Consider the following 15,303-nt stretch of genomic DNA (forward strand, 5'->3'; position numbering starts at 1 on the left):
GACTGGATGCCATGATCTTTGTTTTCTGAATGTTGAGCTTTAAGCCAACTTTTTCACTCTCTAGAGGGTTGACCAAAACTGGTGACTAACAAGTTCCTGAGTTTCTCTCACAGGACTCCAGCGAAGGGAACACATTAAAACTGCTCCACCTGTGGCCTGTTTTCCCTCAACAAGCCCAGTTTGGTTATCTGTTTTCTGTTCCTCCTCTTTAAATGCACAGCCTCCTGGCCTCTTGCAGCCCGGGAGCCTGGAGTTAGCTCCTGCCCAGCACAAGGCAGCTAAGCCTGGTTGGGACCCGGAACCCTGAAGGTGGGGCCGTGTGGGGTTCCTGTGAATGGCCCTCTGCTATCAGAAGCCTCCACCCTCAGGTCGCTCTCGGGGCCTCTGGTGGGAATGTGCCACAACAGGAGCTGAGGTGCCCCCGCACAGAAGAGCCATCGCTTCACCTGTCCCCGTGCCTGCGGCCGCCCTGCTCACACTATACGTGCCCCTCACCCTTGGCGGGCGGCTCCGAGACTTGTTCTCCTGCCTCACCTGGCTGCAGACCGCTGCACCTCAGCATCTGGCTTGCTGCACGTGCAGCCAGTGGACCTGCGTCGCCAGTAGTGACTGAACTTCTTAGCTCTTTCATTCTACAGGTTCCCGTGAAACAACTGTTCATGTGATGCTCACCTGAGATATTTCAGAAACAGGGACAGAAACCAACCGGACACCAGTGTTGGACTTAGAGGCAGGAAGCCCTGGTCCCAAGCTCGTCCCTCTCCATCTTTACAACCACCCGGGGGGAAAGGCCAGTGCCTGCTCCCACGGCAGGCCCGAGGCAGAGGCAGGAACTCATCCCTGGTACTCGGAAAGGAGAGGTCAGCTGGAGCTGGGCTGGTGGGTAGGCCCTCTGGCTCTGGGCGTCAGCGGCCTGGGGACTGCAGGGCCGGGGAGGCGTCCTCCACACCCTTCGTGGGCCTCTGGGCAGGACCCCACCCTGGCCCCCACAGCACCTTCAGTGGAAGTTCACTCTCGTTCATTCTGGCATGAAGGTTTTCAGTATTAAAACTTGCTGAAGGAAAAGGTCTAGGTGTTGATACCTAATAGTCACCAAAGCCTAACTGTGCAAAAGAAAATCTTGAGGTCGTGGAATGAAATGTCTTTCTAAATAAAAGACACTCTTGTTCATACACTTATAAGAATTAAAAAGTAAAAACAAACACCCCAATTTATTTACAAAACAAGTTCTTTTGTTTTACAAAAATTACCCCAAAAAGTGACAAAAATAGAAATAGCTTCTCAGACTCTTGGGAACTACTTCTAAGTGACCGAGGAGTCAGAACCCGGAGGCTCCCTTCCGGGAGGGCCCTCAGGCCAGGGTCTGGAGCAGCAGGATCTTCTCATTGACGCAGAACCTGTGCAGCACCAGCATCAGGCTCTCCCCGCAGCGGGACACCTGGCGCTCCATGGCCAGGCGGAAGTCCTCCTTCACGCCCTTGGTGATGCCCCGGGTGACCGTGTGGTGCCTGGCGGGGCGGCGACAGGGAGACAAACGGACGGTTGGTTAGCACGGCCGCACAGGTCCGCGGTCCCGGGGCAGGAGAACAGCCTGCCTCAAACCTAGCGGAGAGCTTTGGAAAGAAAAACGCCCTGACCAAACAGCACCCCCCGCCCGGTTCTTCTCGGAAAGACTCAGAACCGGAGCGTCACCTTCCCCACTCGGAACAAGGCTGTTCTGCATGCCTGAGCAGGTCCAGCGAGACGCTGCCTGCCTGCCTCTGGCTCCCGCAGCTCTGACAGTGGGCTCCCGACTCGCACACGGTTCGGTGACACGGGGCTCACTGCTCAGGCCACACGGCTCTCAGGCCCAGCCAGGCTGGCCTCGGGGGGCAGGTCGCCCAGGCGGGGCTGCGGCTGTAACCCCCGGCTGGGGTCCCTGCACAGCCTGGGTCACCAACACGACTCTGCTCCCCGCGATGCCAGACCTATGTGCAGGAAGTGGGCACAGCTGGGATCCTGAGATGCAGGTCTGGCACGGACACAGGGGAGCAGAGTCCCTGAAGGAGAGCCTCCTCGAGGTCTGGGGGGGCCCAGGAGCCCTCGCTTGGGGAAGCACAGGCGGGTCGCTCAGGGTGCCCTGGAGGGTGTGCCTCAGAGAAGGGCGTCACAGAGGGACCCCGGACACCAACATGAAGAAAGGAAAAGAAACACCTAGCAAAGTTCAATGGGTTCAAGTCAGAGGAAAGGAGTTGTAACCACCTGCTGGGTGATGGGGTGGATTCAGACCAACACAAGGCGCCCCCATTCCCATCCCTCTGCCTAACTCCCCTCAGACAGGCACAGGGATTTAAAACTAGACTTTGAGAGTACTGGCCAAAATTAAAAGGTTTGAGACCACTCTTAAAATGTTTCTGTTTTTAAAACCTGAATCATATAAAGTAAGAACAATAGAAGTGAAGAGCTGCAGTGTAACAGAAGGGGAAATAAAAAACCCAGGCTTGGTTAGAAGAGTGCTGCACTACAGGCCGCTCTACACGCCCGTGGGCAGCGAACAGAGCCGCACAGCGCTCAACAGCACAGCCCAGGCCAGACTCGGGGCTCCGTGGACACTTCTAGCCGGGTCCGGCGGCTGGCCTCGGCAGGGAGGACAAAGGGTCAGTAAGCCCCACTGGGGGCACAAACAGCCCCTCTGTGCTACCCTGAGATGCGGCTCTTGGGGGACCCAGCCTGCAGCCCTAAGCACCCGCCCTCTGACCCAGTGAAAGACACTGGTGTTTGCAGACCCTGAGTGAAGGGCATGGGTGCCTCCAACCAAAGGCTCCCCTTCATGCTGGTAATCACAAAACGCCGTGTGCCGCTGGGCATGGGCCCAAGGCCAGACTGTTTCCATACATGAAGAGCAGTACAACTCAATTATATTTCTATCAGCGTTTCTATTGCTCTGGTAAGTTTGGATGAAGAGAATGAGTTAGCTTTTGTGGTTTAAGACCAGGATAAACCAGTTAATAAATGCGGTGTCCTGCCTACCAGTTATTTTCAATTCAGAAAGGTGAGGTCAGTGTCAGGAAAATAACTCTGCTAAAGCCAGCTCATTGAGGCCGAACCCTCAACCCTGGGCATGAATTTGGAAATCCCATAATAAAAATTTACTTCTGAGTTTCGCTATCCTTAAACATTTATCACCAAATGCCTTAGGCTTTATGAAAAGAGAGTCGTAGTTCAGTGCCTGATCTGATGTGTGCTTAATCTGACACACTTTCATATAATGTTCACTTATTTCCAGATCCATAATGATTTTTAAATTGAACACAAAAACACTGGCAACTTATGGAAAAAATAAGAAATGTTAACAATATTACAACCAGATGGCTTGCCAAGGAATGCGGAACAAATTAAAAAATTAAATAAAGCATGAAAAAAGGGCACCGAGGAACGAAGAGCTGGAATCCATGGGCGGTAAGACATGTCAACAAACAGCACACTATGAGCAGGCGTGTCCGTGTGGTACCTGTCGGCAGTCTGTATGCTGGGCTGAAGCACAGGGAAGAATTCCTGCTGCAGTAACCCCATGGGAGGGCTAGAAGGCCTTTAAAAAACAGCAAACAGCGGCATTCAAACACCCACACCGACTCAGCCTGCACTTAAAAAACAACACTCCAGAGAAAACGCATGAGACGGGGGGAGGGGGCTGGCTGCACACGGCTGGCAGCCTTGGGCCCCGCGCGGCGGCTTCAGGAGGACAGGGCCCCCCAGCTGCACGCGCGCCCAGGCCCAGGCTCAGCCCACTGAGATCTGGTGTGGAAGGGGCGCCGGGGAAGAGGCTGGTGCGGTGCCCCGAGACGGCCACAGAGGGGCAGGCCCCCACTCCTGTCGTGACCACGCCAGTCCCACAGAGCAACCTGGCGACGTTTCTGAACCATCGCTGATGGGACTGAAGCCCCACGTGTAAGAGGCCCTTCTGAGAAGGCGGATGGGACTGGCCGTGTTTTTGGTAAAGGCTGAGTTTAAAGTTCACAAGGTAGCGAGAAAAGGAACGGGAGGGGGACAACGTGAGTCTGGGCCGCGGCTTTGCAGGGTGCTGTAACAATCGCACGTTGGCCAGGGCACCGGCCTGCACCCAGCTCAGGGCACCCGCGGGGACGGAGCGTCTGGGTCGCTCAGCCGAGTGCCTCCAGGGCACAGCCAGCGTCCGCGGGGAAGCTTCTCTCTTTCAGATACGAGAGGGCGACCTGCAGAGCACAGACCCAAGCTGGTCCCTCCTGCCATCAGGCCCCGGCACTCGCCCCACACCAGGATGGACAGGCCGGCCTCGCCCAGGCCTGGGGTGAGGAGGGGCTGGCCTCTGCTCCCCCGCATCTCCGCACTCAGCTGCGGGGCCCCCCCGAGAGATCTGTAATGGCTGCGGATAATTTGTTTGCAAACCAAAAGAAAAAGGAATGGGATAGTTTTACTCGAGATTCTAACTGTACCTCAACTGGCTCAGGTGGCCCGCTTCTCTGCAGGAGTTTCTCATCAGAAATTTGTCAGGCAGGTTTCAAGCGAATTCTGAGACTCACACAGTCAGCCCACTAAGCAGGAGCCTCCGTGCCTGCTTCCAGCCTGACGGAGGAGCAGGTTTCCTAGGAAGCTGAGTGGTCTTCTACAGGGCGTAGGGCGTTAGAAGAGACTTAAGGGTTATACTAACCGTGGGCGGGGCACAGTTCATCCTCAAAAGCCTAGAAATGCCTGCTGTGTCTCTGCCTCGCCCTGAACACCCCACAGTCAGTCATGCTGGCTGTCCAACAGCCCCGGCCTTCACTCTTGTCCGAGAGCTGGTCTGCACATCCCCACATCTTGAGCAGCTCAATAGAACTGGCTGAAGGAAGGGTCAGTCTTGATTGTCTGAGAACCCCGTCTGACACCTTCCACAGCTGAGCATCAGCTTAGTGGTGGGAAGATTGTTCAACTTAGGTTTAACCTTAACTAAATGGAGTTGATTCAGCTGAGGCTGTCTCTATATTATGACAGTTTGTATGGTGTGTGTTCATGGGAATTAAAGGAAAAGTTATTCAAAGTTATGTTTGTGAATCCAGCCTCAAAACCGGACAGTCACAACACAAAACGGGTCACCTAGGCTCCCGTGTCAAAAAGCCATCTTTGTTCTCAAACACCATTAAGAATATTTTGAATCAGGCAGTTATCTTCCCCAGGTTCAAGGGAAGCTAACGGAAGCTAAGTGAGCCATCTGGCGCACTTGCCTAAGGCAGCTAATGTGTACAGGCCTTGTGTCTGCATGCGAAATCCTCAGAATATTTAGCGACATCTGCAAGGTGAAGGACAAGCACACCCCCTCGCCGCATCTTCCCATTCCTGACAGGACGCCATGCGGGCTGCGCCCAACCCTGAGGTTTAGGGAATCCAGAAGGAACGCCTCTCACTTCCCTCTCCTGGCATTTCTAACACCCTCCATGGATGGAACAAGATGCAAATTCCCGCTTTCAACTGGAAACTTGTGCCTCTCACGAGGGAGGAAAAGGAGCTGGTCTGAGCCTCGACAGCACTTGGCCCTCACTCGGGTCTCGGTCTCCTGCAGAGACGGTGACCCTGACTTGCACACGCGGACCGTGCAGGACGCGGAGGGGAACCACACGTCACACCATGCGTGGCCATCTACAGCGGAGAGGATGCACTGTCCACACTGCGATGAGGACTGGAGGGCAGAAGCGGGGGTCATGAGCTATTTAAAAATCATAAATGGTCACTGACTTCATTCAGGTGTAGGGGGGCTTGCCCAGACCAAGCCCCAGCCTCGCTGCAGAGGTGGGGGGGGGCACCTGATGTGAGCGGGCGGCTTGCTGGGGAGGGCCTGAATCACCACTGAAACCCAAGTTCAGTGTGTAAATCAAGTCTGCAGGTTTTTCCTAATCCAGCACAACTGTGACAAAGCATGGCTTTTCTTAATGAAAAGTGTTCTAATCAGAAATTATAGGATCAGTCTGTACGTTTTAGAAGGAAAAAGATTCCGTGAATGAGACTTTCGTCTGGTGAAAAAAGTATCAAAAGTGACAGAACTACCCCAATTTAAACACGCTTCCATCAGAAATGTAGTTAAGGGAATGCCAAGTTCAAAAGGATCCCTGGCGTCAAACCTTAAAAACAGACTGTCTGGATTCCTTCCTACTAAATGTCTGAAAGCTACAGAAATTTACAAACATTTCTGACACGCACACAGAGCGGGAGATGGGGGTGCTTACTTGATCAGCATTCCTTGATTGGGCAGCAGTTCCAGATGGATCTTCCCACCTTCCTGAGTTCTCAGGTAGGCGAACTCCTCCAGCATGTCGATATCTGAGGCCAGAGTCAGGGAACCACAGGTGAGAGCCAGGAGCCCTGCTCTCTCGGAGGCCGGCACGGGCTCGCAGCTCCTGGGCAACTGGCCCACGGCCACCCCACCAGCAACCCAGGCCCGCCTGAGTCCAAACCAACGATTCCTACGCCAACCAAACACCCTCCCAAAGAGAATTACGGTCTTCATATAGATGGTTAAACAGTCTGTACAGTTGTAAAAGCAACACCTTTTGCTTTCTTAATAAGAAATGAAAGAAAGGGGGGGGGGAGGTGGGAGGGGTGTTATTTCCACCCCTCTACCTCTGCTGCCGCTGCTGCCGCTGCTGCTGCTGCTGCTGCTGCTGAGCAGCTTCAGTCGTGTCTGACTCTGTGCGACCCCATAGACGGCAGCCCACCAGGCTCCTCTGTCCCTGGGATTCTCCAGGCAAGAACGCTGGAGTGGGGTGCCACTTCCTTCTCCAATGCATGAGAGTGAAAAGTGAAAGTGAGGTCGCTCAGTCGTGTCTGACTCTTCGCGACTCCATGGACTGCAGCCCACCAAGCTCCCCCGTCCATGGGAGTTTCCAGGCAAGAGTACTGGAGTGGGGTGCCATTGCCTTCTTTTCTACCCCAAGGTTAAGAAACACTGCTCTAGGCACCTGGAGAGGGATGTCAGACTCCTTGCAAATGAAAACTAGCATGTAAGAGAAGCAAGTGTGAACACCACACCTTGGATTCTAAGGTGGCTTCTCCCTGATCAACAGGACCAAGGCCAACGCTCCCCGTCACGAAAGCAGGTGCCGGTGGGGCAGCGTCTCTGGGGGGTGCTCAGCGCACCTGTGACCAGGGACCCCGGCCCCCCCCGGACGGAGGCCAATGAACGACCACGTCCGGCAGCCCATCCACCACTGGGGGCCCTCAGGCATCCCGGGTACCTTCCGAAGAAGTGGAAAAGGGACCGGGGCTGCTGACATTCCCGACTCCTCTCTGAGGTCTCTCCTTTCACAAGACTGACAGCCACGATCCCATCTCAGATCACCACTCCTCCTTTCTCCCTCACATCCCTGACACCACTATTTCTCCCCCAAAGGGTTCACTCATTTTTGTCCCATGCGTTTATCCTTTAAAAAAGAGTTTCTTCTGCTCAGACAGGGGAAAGGATACTTGTGACGTAATTGAAGAAATTCTCGTACTGGAAGCTCCCTTGCTGGCAGATCTTGCTGACGGCTTTCAGGAAGAGCGTCTCCCCCCGCGGCCACTCGTGCTGCAGCAGGACGATGACGTGGCCCAGCGCCATGTCGTCCCTGCTGTCCGTGAAGGCTCTCAGCTGCGGGCACAGGGCGGGGGGCGGGGGGGCGTGCAGTCACAGGGTGACCGGAACTGGCGGGGAGGGGCCCAGCCAGGGGACCCGGCCCCCAAGCGCCCGGGCAGGTGTCCTGGTGGGAGTGGGTCACGGAGGTGGGGATGGAGGCTCTGAACGTGGGGTGAGGCGGGAGGAAGCTGAGCACCAGAGGGAAGGCTCAGGGACTTCTCTTAAGGGGCTGGGTGGGGGGTGGAGGGCGGGCCAGAGGCGCCCTTGGAGAGAAGGTCTGAGGACACCCGAGGACGAGAAGGGGCAGGCAGGGAGGAGGCAGGAACGTGAAGTGAGAAATCGTCACAGGGCTTCCTGGTCGGGATCAGCAGCCCTGCCTAAAGTCAATCCAAGCTGCTTCTGCCGCCCGGTACAGACCAAGAGTGAGGGCTGGGGATTGGCGCCCCGAGGCAGAGACGTCTGCTCAGGAGCTGCCAGGGGTGGGGGGTGGGGGGGGGCGGGCGGGGGCGGGGGGTGAGGGGGGCGGGGCGGGTGCAGGCGGCCGTTCAGCCTATCCGACCCCGGCCGGCCGCAGCAACCCTGCGTTCCGTCAACCATCCTGAGACGCCGCAGCTCTGGGGGCCTCGCTCTAGGATGATGAACTCACAGCCCTCTCCGAGCCCAAGAGCACCTCTGCTGACTTCTGCTGCACCTAGTACATCCTGACTTGCAGGCTAACTCATAAAACGCTGGACATCACGACAGGCGAGGCCACCTGCGTGTCTGCCTCACTGGTACCTGGAGTGATAGGTAATACCGTGTCTCAAGGACGGAGGTTATTTCCTACTCTTCTCTGCCTAGTGCAGCTAACGTTTAATAAATATTTGTTTATTCCTCCAACTGCTTCCCTCGCTATACCAGCATGCTGTCAAAAGACTAAACTAACGTGTGCTCAAGGCTCTCAACTTGAGTCACTCCAGATCATCAGAACAACCCTCTGAATTAAATTCCTTTCATGCTAATCATGAAACAGTGGAAGCACTGACAGACTTTATTTTCTTGGGCTCCAAAATCACTGCAGATGGTGACTGCAGCCATGAAATTAAAAGATGCTTGCTCCTTAGAAGAAAAGCTATGACAAACCTAGATAGTGTTGTTAAAAAGCGGAGACATCGCTTTGCCATCTAAGGTCCGCAGAATCAAAGCCGTGGTTTTTCTAGCAGTCATGTATGGACATGAGAGTTGGACCATAAAGAAAGCTGAGTGCTGAAGAACTGATGCTTTAGCACTGTGGTGCTAGAGAAGACTCTTGAGAGTCCCCTGAACTGCGAGGAGATCACAGCAATCAATCCTATAAATCAACTGTGAATATTCACTGGAAGGGACTGATGCTAAAGCTCCAATACTTTGGCCACCAGATGCAAAGACCCGAATGACTGGAAAAGACCCTGATGCTGGCCAAAGGAGAAGGGGCAGAGAGAACGAGATGGTTGGATGGCATCAACGACTCAATGCGTAAGTCTGAGCAAACTTCGGGAGATAGTGGAGGACAGAGGGCCCTGGCTCCTGCAGTCCATGGGGTTGCCAAGAGTCAGACCGAGTGAGTGAACAGTACGGTAACATGCTGACCAACGTGGAGCTTACCTTAAAACAAGCCAACATTAAGTGCAGGCAGTAGGGCATGATGGCCTTGCTGGTACATGGCAGAAGCTTCAGATCTGAACCTAAGAGAAGTCCACAACAGGCAGAGAGAGCTCAGAGGGGCAGATGATTAAGGTGCTTTCCTTAAAACAAAAGGATAAGCAGCAGTCACATGGTCTCAAACACAGTTAAACCACAATTACATTTAGTGAAGGTGAAATTGGTTTTTGAATCATCTCTGGATTTCATGTCTCAATCTAAATTTCTAAAACTGCTTAAATACCTTTTATTATGAAACCTTTAAAATATACAGAAAATGACAAGACAATATCACAAACACCAGTGTGCTGTATCACTCAAGTTTTATACAACGTTGACACTGGGTTTAGTTTTTAGATTTTCATACACAGCATCACAAATCCAGTCCACCTTCTGTGAGCCTCTTCTGATCCCTGCCTCCCTCCCTGGAAAGAAAGTGAAAGTGAAAGTCGCTCAGTCATGTCGGACTCTTTGTGACCCCATGGACTATGCACTCCATGGAATTCTCCAGACCAGAATACTTGAGTGGGTAGCCTGTCCCTTCTCCAGGGGATCTTCCCAACCCAGGAATTGAACCAGGGTCTCCAGCATTGCAGGCGGATCCTTTACCAACTGAGCTATGAGGAAAGCCCTGGAGGTAAGGGCTCTTCTGAATGAGGGGCTCAGCATTCCTACGTACACTGCGCACTTGTCAGGCAGGAATCTGTATCCATACACCTCAGAGGAACGTTCCTCATGTTTCCAGTCTGCGGTACAGATGGTGTCTCAGCCTGCACATCCCTCCGCTGTTTGCAGGATGACACCTGTGACTCCAGCTTGTTGGTTTTCCATGTTACACAATGTTCTGTTGGTAACACAGACCACCACTGATTTATCTGTTCTTTTCTGTTTAACACTGGGATTTCCCATTTTTCACCATTACAAACAGCACTGAGATAAATATTCTTATATATATGTATATATATTTCTACATACTTGGAGAGCAGTGGCTGTTTTTCACACCAAGATTTTAGTCCTTTCCTTTATGGTGTGTGCTCCTTATATCCTAAATCCTTCTCTACTTCAAGGGCAAGAAGCAGCAAAAAACAGAGACGCTGCCTTCGTGTGGACCCTATGCACACGCACTTACACGTGTTCACACCGCTGGCTCTGGACCAGCACAGGTTTGCACTGCATGGGACCACTTGTGTGTGGGTTTTTCAGTAAACACAGTACCAGCATTTTCACTTTACAGATGTCCAGATGAACTAACTGCAGGATTACAGACCACAGCGTGTGCAGTCGAACCAGGGTTTGAGCCCTGACTGTGTCCACACTGTTGCAGCTTCCTGCCTTGGGGTAAGTCATTCGTCAATTCCGGGTGCTAAGGCAGAGAGAGAAAAGTACTCGGATTTTTGACTACTGGGGGCGGCAGGAGGAGAGAGGGGGTCAGAGCCCTTGGGTTAACTCCTGCATTGTTCAAGGGTCAACTGTATACCTAAAACAAAAGGTTCGTGAAATAAAATTTATCCATTTTACTGGAGATACATTCATTTTAATTATATTTACAGCCTATCTCACTAAAAAAGAAAATTTCTAGTTGAAAATCCACGACCCAGGAGATGAGGGCCCACGTTTGGAAATCACTGATAGGTCTGCATCCAGAAGGGGCACATAGCCAGGCAGTGAGATGTGACCTGGTCTGCTAAGCTGGTCTCAAACATAACCAGGCAGTGACATGTGTGACCTGGTCTGCTAAGCTGGTCTGCAGACCGACTGCATGCATCTATGTGCCTTCCAGAAGCACACGGGTAATGTGGATTCAGGTCCTAATGGTCAATATAGCCACCCTTTACTCTCCGCATCCAGACGTAAAATGACAGCTTATTGTTTTAACTTGAATTTCCTGTACTAACAGTAGGTGGAGAATCCTTCCAAGTAGTTTTGGGCAATATTTCATTGAATTTATCTCTAAGTATTTTATGGGTTTAGATGTTATTTGATCTAGAGTCCTTAGGCTCTGCTACATGGCCAAATATGTAGCTGTGGATAAAGACGGTTCCTTTCTGATCTTCTTTTTTCTTGCCTGTTGTGTTGGCAAGAATCCCCAGGATGTTGCACTGAGGTGCTGGGGGCAGACACCAGCATTGCTGCTGGTCTTGGGGAAAGCACTCCATATTTCATAGCTAAGAATGATGTTGGGGAAGTTTTCCTCCTTTTTCTAGTTTACTGAGTTGTTTGTTTTTAACTGTGAATGATAAATGCAGACATAATTAAATTCTGTCTGCATCTATTAAGACACTCATGATTTTTCTCCTTTAATCTGCAAATGCGGTGAACGGTACTGACCGGCTCTCCTGGGTTACAGCACCTCTGCACTCACGCAGCTGCTGTGTCTCGTCTTTCTTATATGCTGCTGCATTTGCTCGTATTCTGCTAAGGATTTTGGCGTCTGTGGTTGTGGCAGAGCCTGGCCTTTAATACTCTTCTCTTGCGATGCTGTCTGGCTGTGCTGGCAGGGTTAATGCTGGTCTTAAAAACGGAAGGCTAAGTGTTCTCTCTTCCTCTGTTTTCTCAAAAACTACATACAGGATTGAAGTTGTTTCTTCCTAAATGCTTGACAGGATTCACAGTGAAGCCAACTGGACCTGGAATTTTCTTTGTGGGAAAGTTTTTGATGACAAATTTGACAGATATAAAATGTTCTGATTTTCCATTTCATCTTGTGTCCATTTTGGTAAGCTGTGTTTTTGAAGGATTTTTTCCATTTCATCTAAATTGCTGAATTTATTGGCATAAAGTTACTCACAACCTGTGCGCTTACTGGACTGATTTCAGCAGGATCCAGGGTGATGTTCCCTCTTCCATCCCCGATATTGGTCATTTGCAATCACTGTCATTCGGGTCAGTCTCGTTAGGGGTTCATCAATTTCATTACCTTTTGGCTTTATTAGTTTCCTTCCGCATTTTTCTATTTCATTGATTTCTGGTCTTGTCTTTATCACTCCGTTTTCTACTGGGCTTGGGTTTGACAGCGTATCTCTTTCCATCTCTATGATGGAACTGAGATCCGGACAGTGGGGCCCTCTTCCTTTCCTGTGAAGCATCACAGCCCAACTTAGGTAATTTTTCAACAAATGAGCAACTTGGAGTGAAGCTCAAAGCAGCCTGAGATACGCTGAGCAATCCTTCTCTACTAATCATAACAAAGTTTCCTGGAATTGGTAAAGATTGGAAAAGGAGTTCTCTGATATTCTTCGAAGACAGCACATTCAGGAAAGGAAGAGCATGTAGGAAGGAAGACAGACGCACAGCTGCTTGTGAACCCAGAGCCCAGAGCAGCCTGGTGAGCACTCTGCTCCTTACACAACTTGCCAAGCTCTGCCAAGGAGACCTCATGGTGTCACCTTGTCAGGAACAGTAGGAACTATAAAAAAAAAAAACTCCCAGTGGTGGGCCCTAAAGCTATTTCTAGAAAATAAAACTAGGCTTTGCCACTGTACCTTTTCTAAACTTGGGCTTTATTTTGGAGGGCTCCTCCTGGGACTTGCCTCCATCCTGGATGGGAAGGACCATGGAGCACATCAAATCCAGGACCTTCTCACACGTCATCTGGAGAAGAGAAGACCAGAAGGAACCAGCTGTGAGTTTCTGACGGAAAGCACGCCTCCGTAACTACCGCCTCTCCAGCGGGCCACCTGGGCAGAGGCTGGGGAGCGCCAGTGGCCCAGGACCCCACGTGGTCACTGCTGTTTGCCTGAGAGTGAACGCGGAAAAATAACTAAGATTAAGCCCATGCACTAGACGTCTCAAGGGACACGGACCCACTCCCTGCTGTTAAGCAACAGAAGAACGAACCTAAAAACTAATCGAGTATTAATTGAACTACTAAAGTGTTTGACAGCATCGTGGAGTCCAGAAGAAGTACACCCCTGTCTTAAAGACATTTACTAACTCACTGCGTAGAGAAATGAACAAAATGGGACAGACGGTAAAGGAGCATAATAGAAAATGAAGTAGAAACACACACAGGGTGATGAACTAGCAGGAGAAGTTTTAGGCTGGACGGTCATCCTGATATAAGCCTTAAAGCCAGGAGCGTTTGACATGTAGAAAAGAGAAGGGAGGGTTTTCAGAGGAGAGAAAGATGCGGGGAGGGCTGTGCACTGGCCTTGGAGAGTCACCTAAGGGCGTGCTTTAGAGAACAGGTGTGAAACTGGACAGATGACACACTAGTGGAGGAGAGGGGGGCCCCGCGCCCCACTGAGCAGGTGGTCTCGACCCACAGAGAGCAGGGTGTCACCCTCGGTCCCACCGTCAAACTCCAGGAGTGACAGGGTCACGGAGGGAGCATTTCCTGTGTGTCAGGCACAACCCTCCTATTACCTTCATTTTACAGACGAGGAAGTGCAATCTTAGATCCCTGCTTCCCAGCCTTTTTCGTATCTTGGCACATCCAGAAAATACTTGTAAGGCTGCTCAGAGCTGGAAGCAGATGACCCCGGGGCTCAGCTGCTCAAGCCCTAGCTAACCGCCTGGGCTGAGGGGCTGGCATTCCAGCACGCCCAGAACCACCCATGGCCACAGGGTCATGAGGCTCCAGCTTCGAGAGGTGGGCAGCTGGGCAGTTAAAACCTTAAACCTCCGGAGGTAGACGGAGCGCCAGTTAAGCGGTGGGGCCAAGAGTGAACTCAGAATCAAATGCTGCCATTCCTCAATACCCATCTCCTGACTTCAGGTATGCGATGGGAAGTAGGAAATTAAATAAAATAGAATCACTATTCTTTTTCACCAGCAGATCAGGTAATAAAATCTAGGCAGAAAGAGCAAGTTTCAAGGAAATATGCATGGAATTAAAAAGCCACTCCGGCAAAGAGAGGAAGGCCCAGGGTCGCCAAGGGCGCCCAGGAGGGTCCCCACACCCGCCGGGCACCCAGGACTCACTCTGTACTCCCCCAGAGCGAAGTGGCAGGTGGCCAGCTGGATGAGTGCCCTCTGATGCTCCAAGGTGCCCTGCCCCGAGATCTGTGGCTGAGGAAGTGATCCCTGGAGAGCTGCCAAGTGGTGCAAGCTGGCGATGGCCTTCTTATATTGACCCTGAGAAAGTCACAACAGCAAAGAGAAACAAGGCCATCAGAAAAAAACCTTCCTTTTTGCTCTTAGATTCTATGTGCTTTCATAAACTGTGCTGAGAAAGTACTCTTATGATATGCATCTTTGCAAACGATCTTCATGCACCCTTTTAAGATCAATACAAAGTAAAATAAATAAATGAATAAGAACAAATAAATGAATAATAATAATAAAACCTTCCAGAGCCACTAGCAAGCAACTCCAAATCAGGTACTTCTGCTGAACCAAGTGAGAAGGGGAAGGAGACTTAGCAACAGTACCAAACCCACTTAGTTAAAGCCAGTGGAGGATCTGTATGGAGGTCCCTTATAAACACAAAGATTTTTCTTTCTGGTCTTAATTCTTGAAAGGAAATAAAATAACACAAGCTCTCTGATTAAAGTACATTTTTGATATGCCGTTTCTTTATAAATTAGAGAAGGAAATGGCAACCCACTCCAGTACCCTGGCCTAGAAAATCCCATGGATAGAGGAGCCTGGTAGGCTACAGTCCAAGGGGTCGCAGAGAGTTGGACATGACTAAGCAACTTCACTTTCTTTCTTTCTTTCTTTCTTTATAAGTATTTGACTATTTCTCCTCCATGAAGGCTGGAAGCAGCAACCGGCCCATTTTCCCAGTGGAGGCCCGAAGCCTCTGTGTCTCGGGACTGGGTCCTCTGTCCCCTCTGGGCAGGTCCCGCTCGAGGACGGCAGAGCCGGGCGGCAGGGCTCTGCCAGAGCAGAGGGGGTTGAGCAGGGCTCCTCTTTCATTGAAAAGCAAACTGGCATCTACAGACAGGCGTGACCCGACACTCCACACGTAACACAGGAGGGGCAGGCCTGTCGCTGGGAGCTGCTCTGAGATGATGGTGGAGCGTGGTCCCCCGCCAGTGGAGATAAGAGCGGGAGGGAACACACACCTTCAGGCTGAAGATGTGCTCAGGAGACCACGG

The 15,303-nt window shown here is 51.5% G+C and overlaps 1 protein-coding gene across 3 annotated transcripts in view; it reads right to left on the minus strand.

Moving 5' to 3' along the window:
• Positions 1–1,223: 1,223 nt before the first annotated feature.
• The window catches only part of INTS10 (integrator complex subunit 10), a 31,196-nt gene continuing 17,116 nt past the window's right edge, over positions 1,224–15,303 (minus strand). Inside the window, exons 12-18 of one of the 3 annotated variants that reach the window (XM_052661268.1) lie at positions 14,183–14,335; positions 12,742–12,850; positions 9,224–9,303; positions 7,453–7,615; positions 6,216–6,309; positions 3,491–3,568; positions 1,224–1,508 (exon numbers count right to left, since the gene is read on the minus strand). In XM_052661268.1, coding sequence (XP_052517228.1) covers positions 1,352–1,508; positions 3,491–3,568; positions 6,216–6,309; positions 7,453–7,615; positions 9,224–9,303; positions 12,742–12,850; positions 14,183–14,335 — 834 coding nt within the window. In that variant the 3' untranslated portion in view covers positions 1,224–1,351. Of the gene's footprint in view, positions 1,509–2,440; positions 3,569–6,215; positions 6,310–7,452; positions 7,616–9,223; positions 9,304–12,741; positions 12,851–14,182; positions 14,336–15,303 lie in introns of those variants that run through there. The other 2 variants (XM_052661269.1, XM_052661267.1) reach the window with 2 other exon arrangements.

The sequence above is a fragment of the Budorcas taxicolor genome, chromosome 24 (genome assembly GCF_023091745.1).
Source record: "Budorcas taxicolor isolate Tak-1 chromosome 24, Takin1.1, whole genome shotgun sequence".
Taxonomy (NCBI): domain Eukaryota; kingdom Metazoa; phylum Chordata; class Mammalia; order Artiodactyla; family Bovidae; genus Budorcas; species Budorcas taxicolor.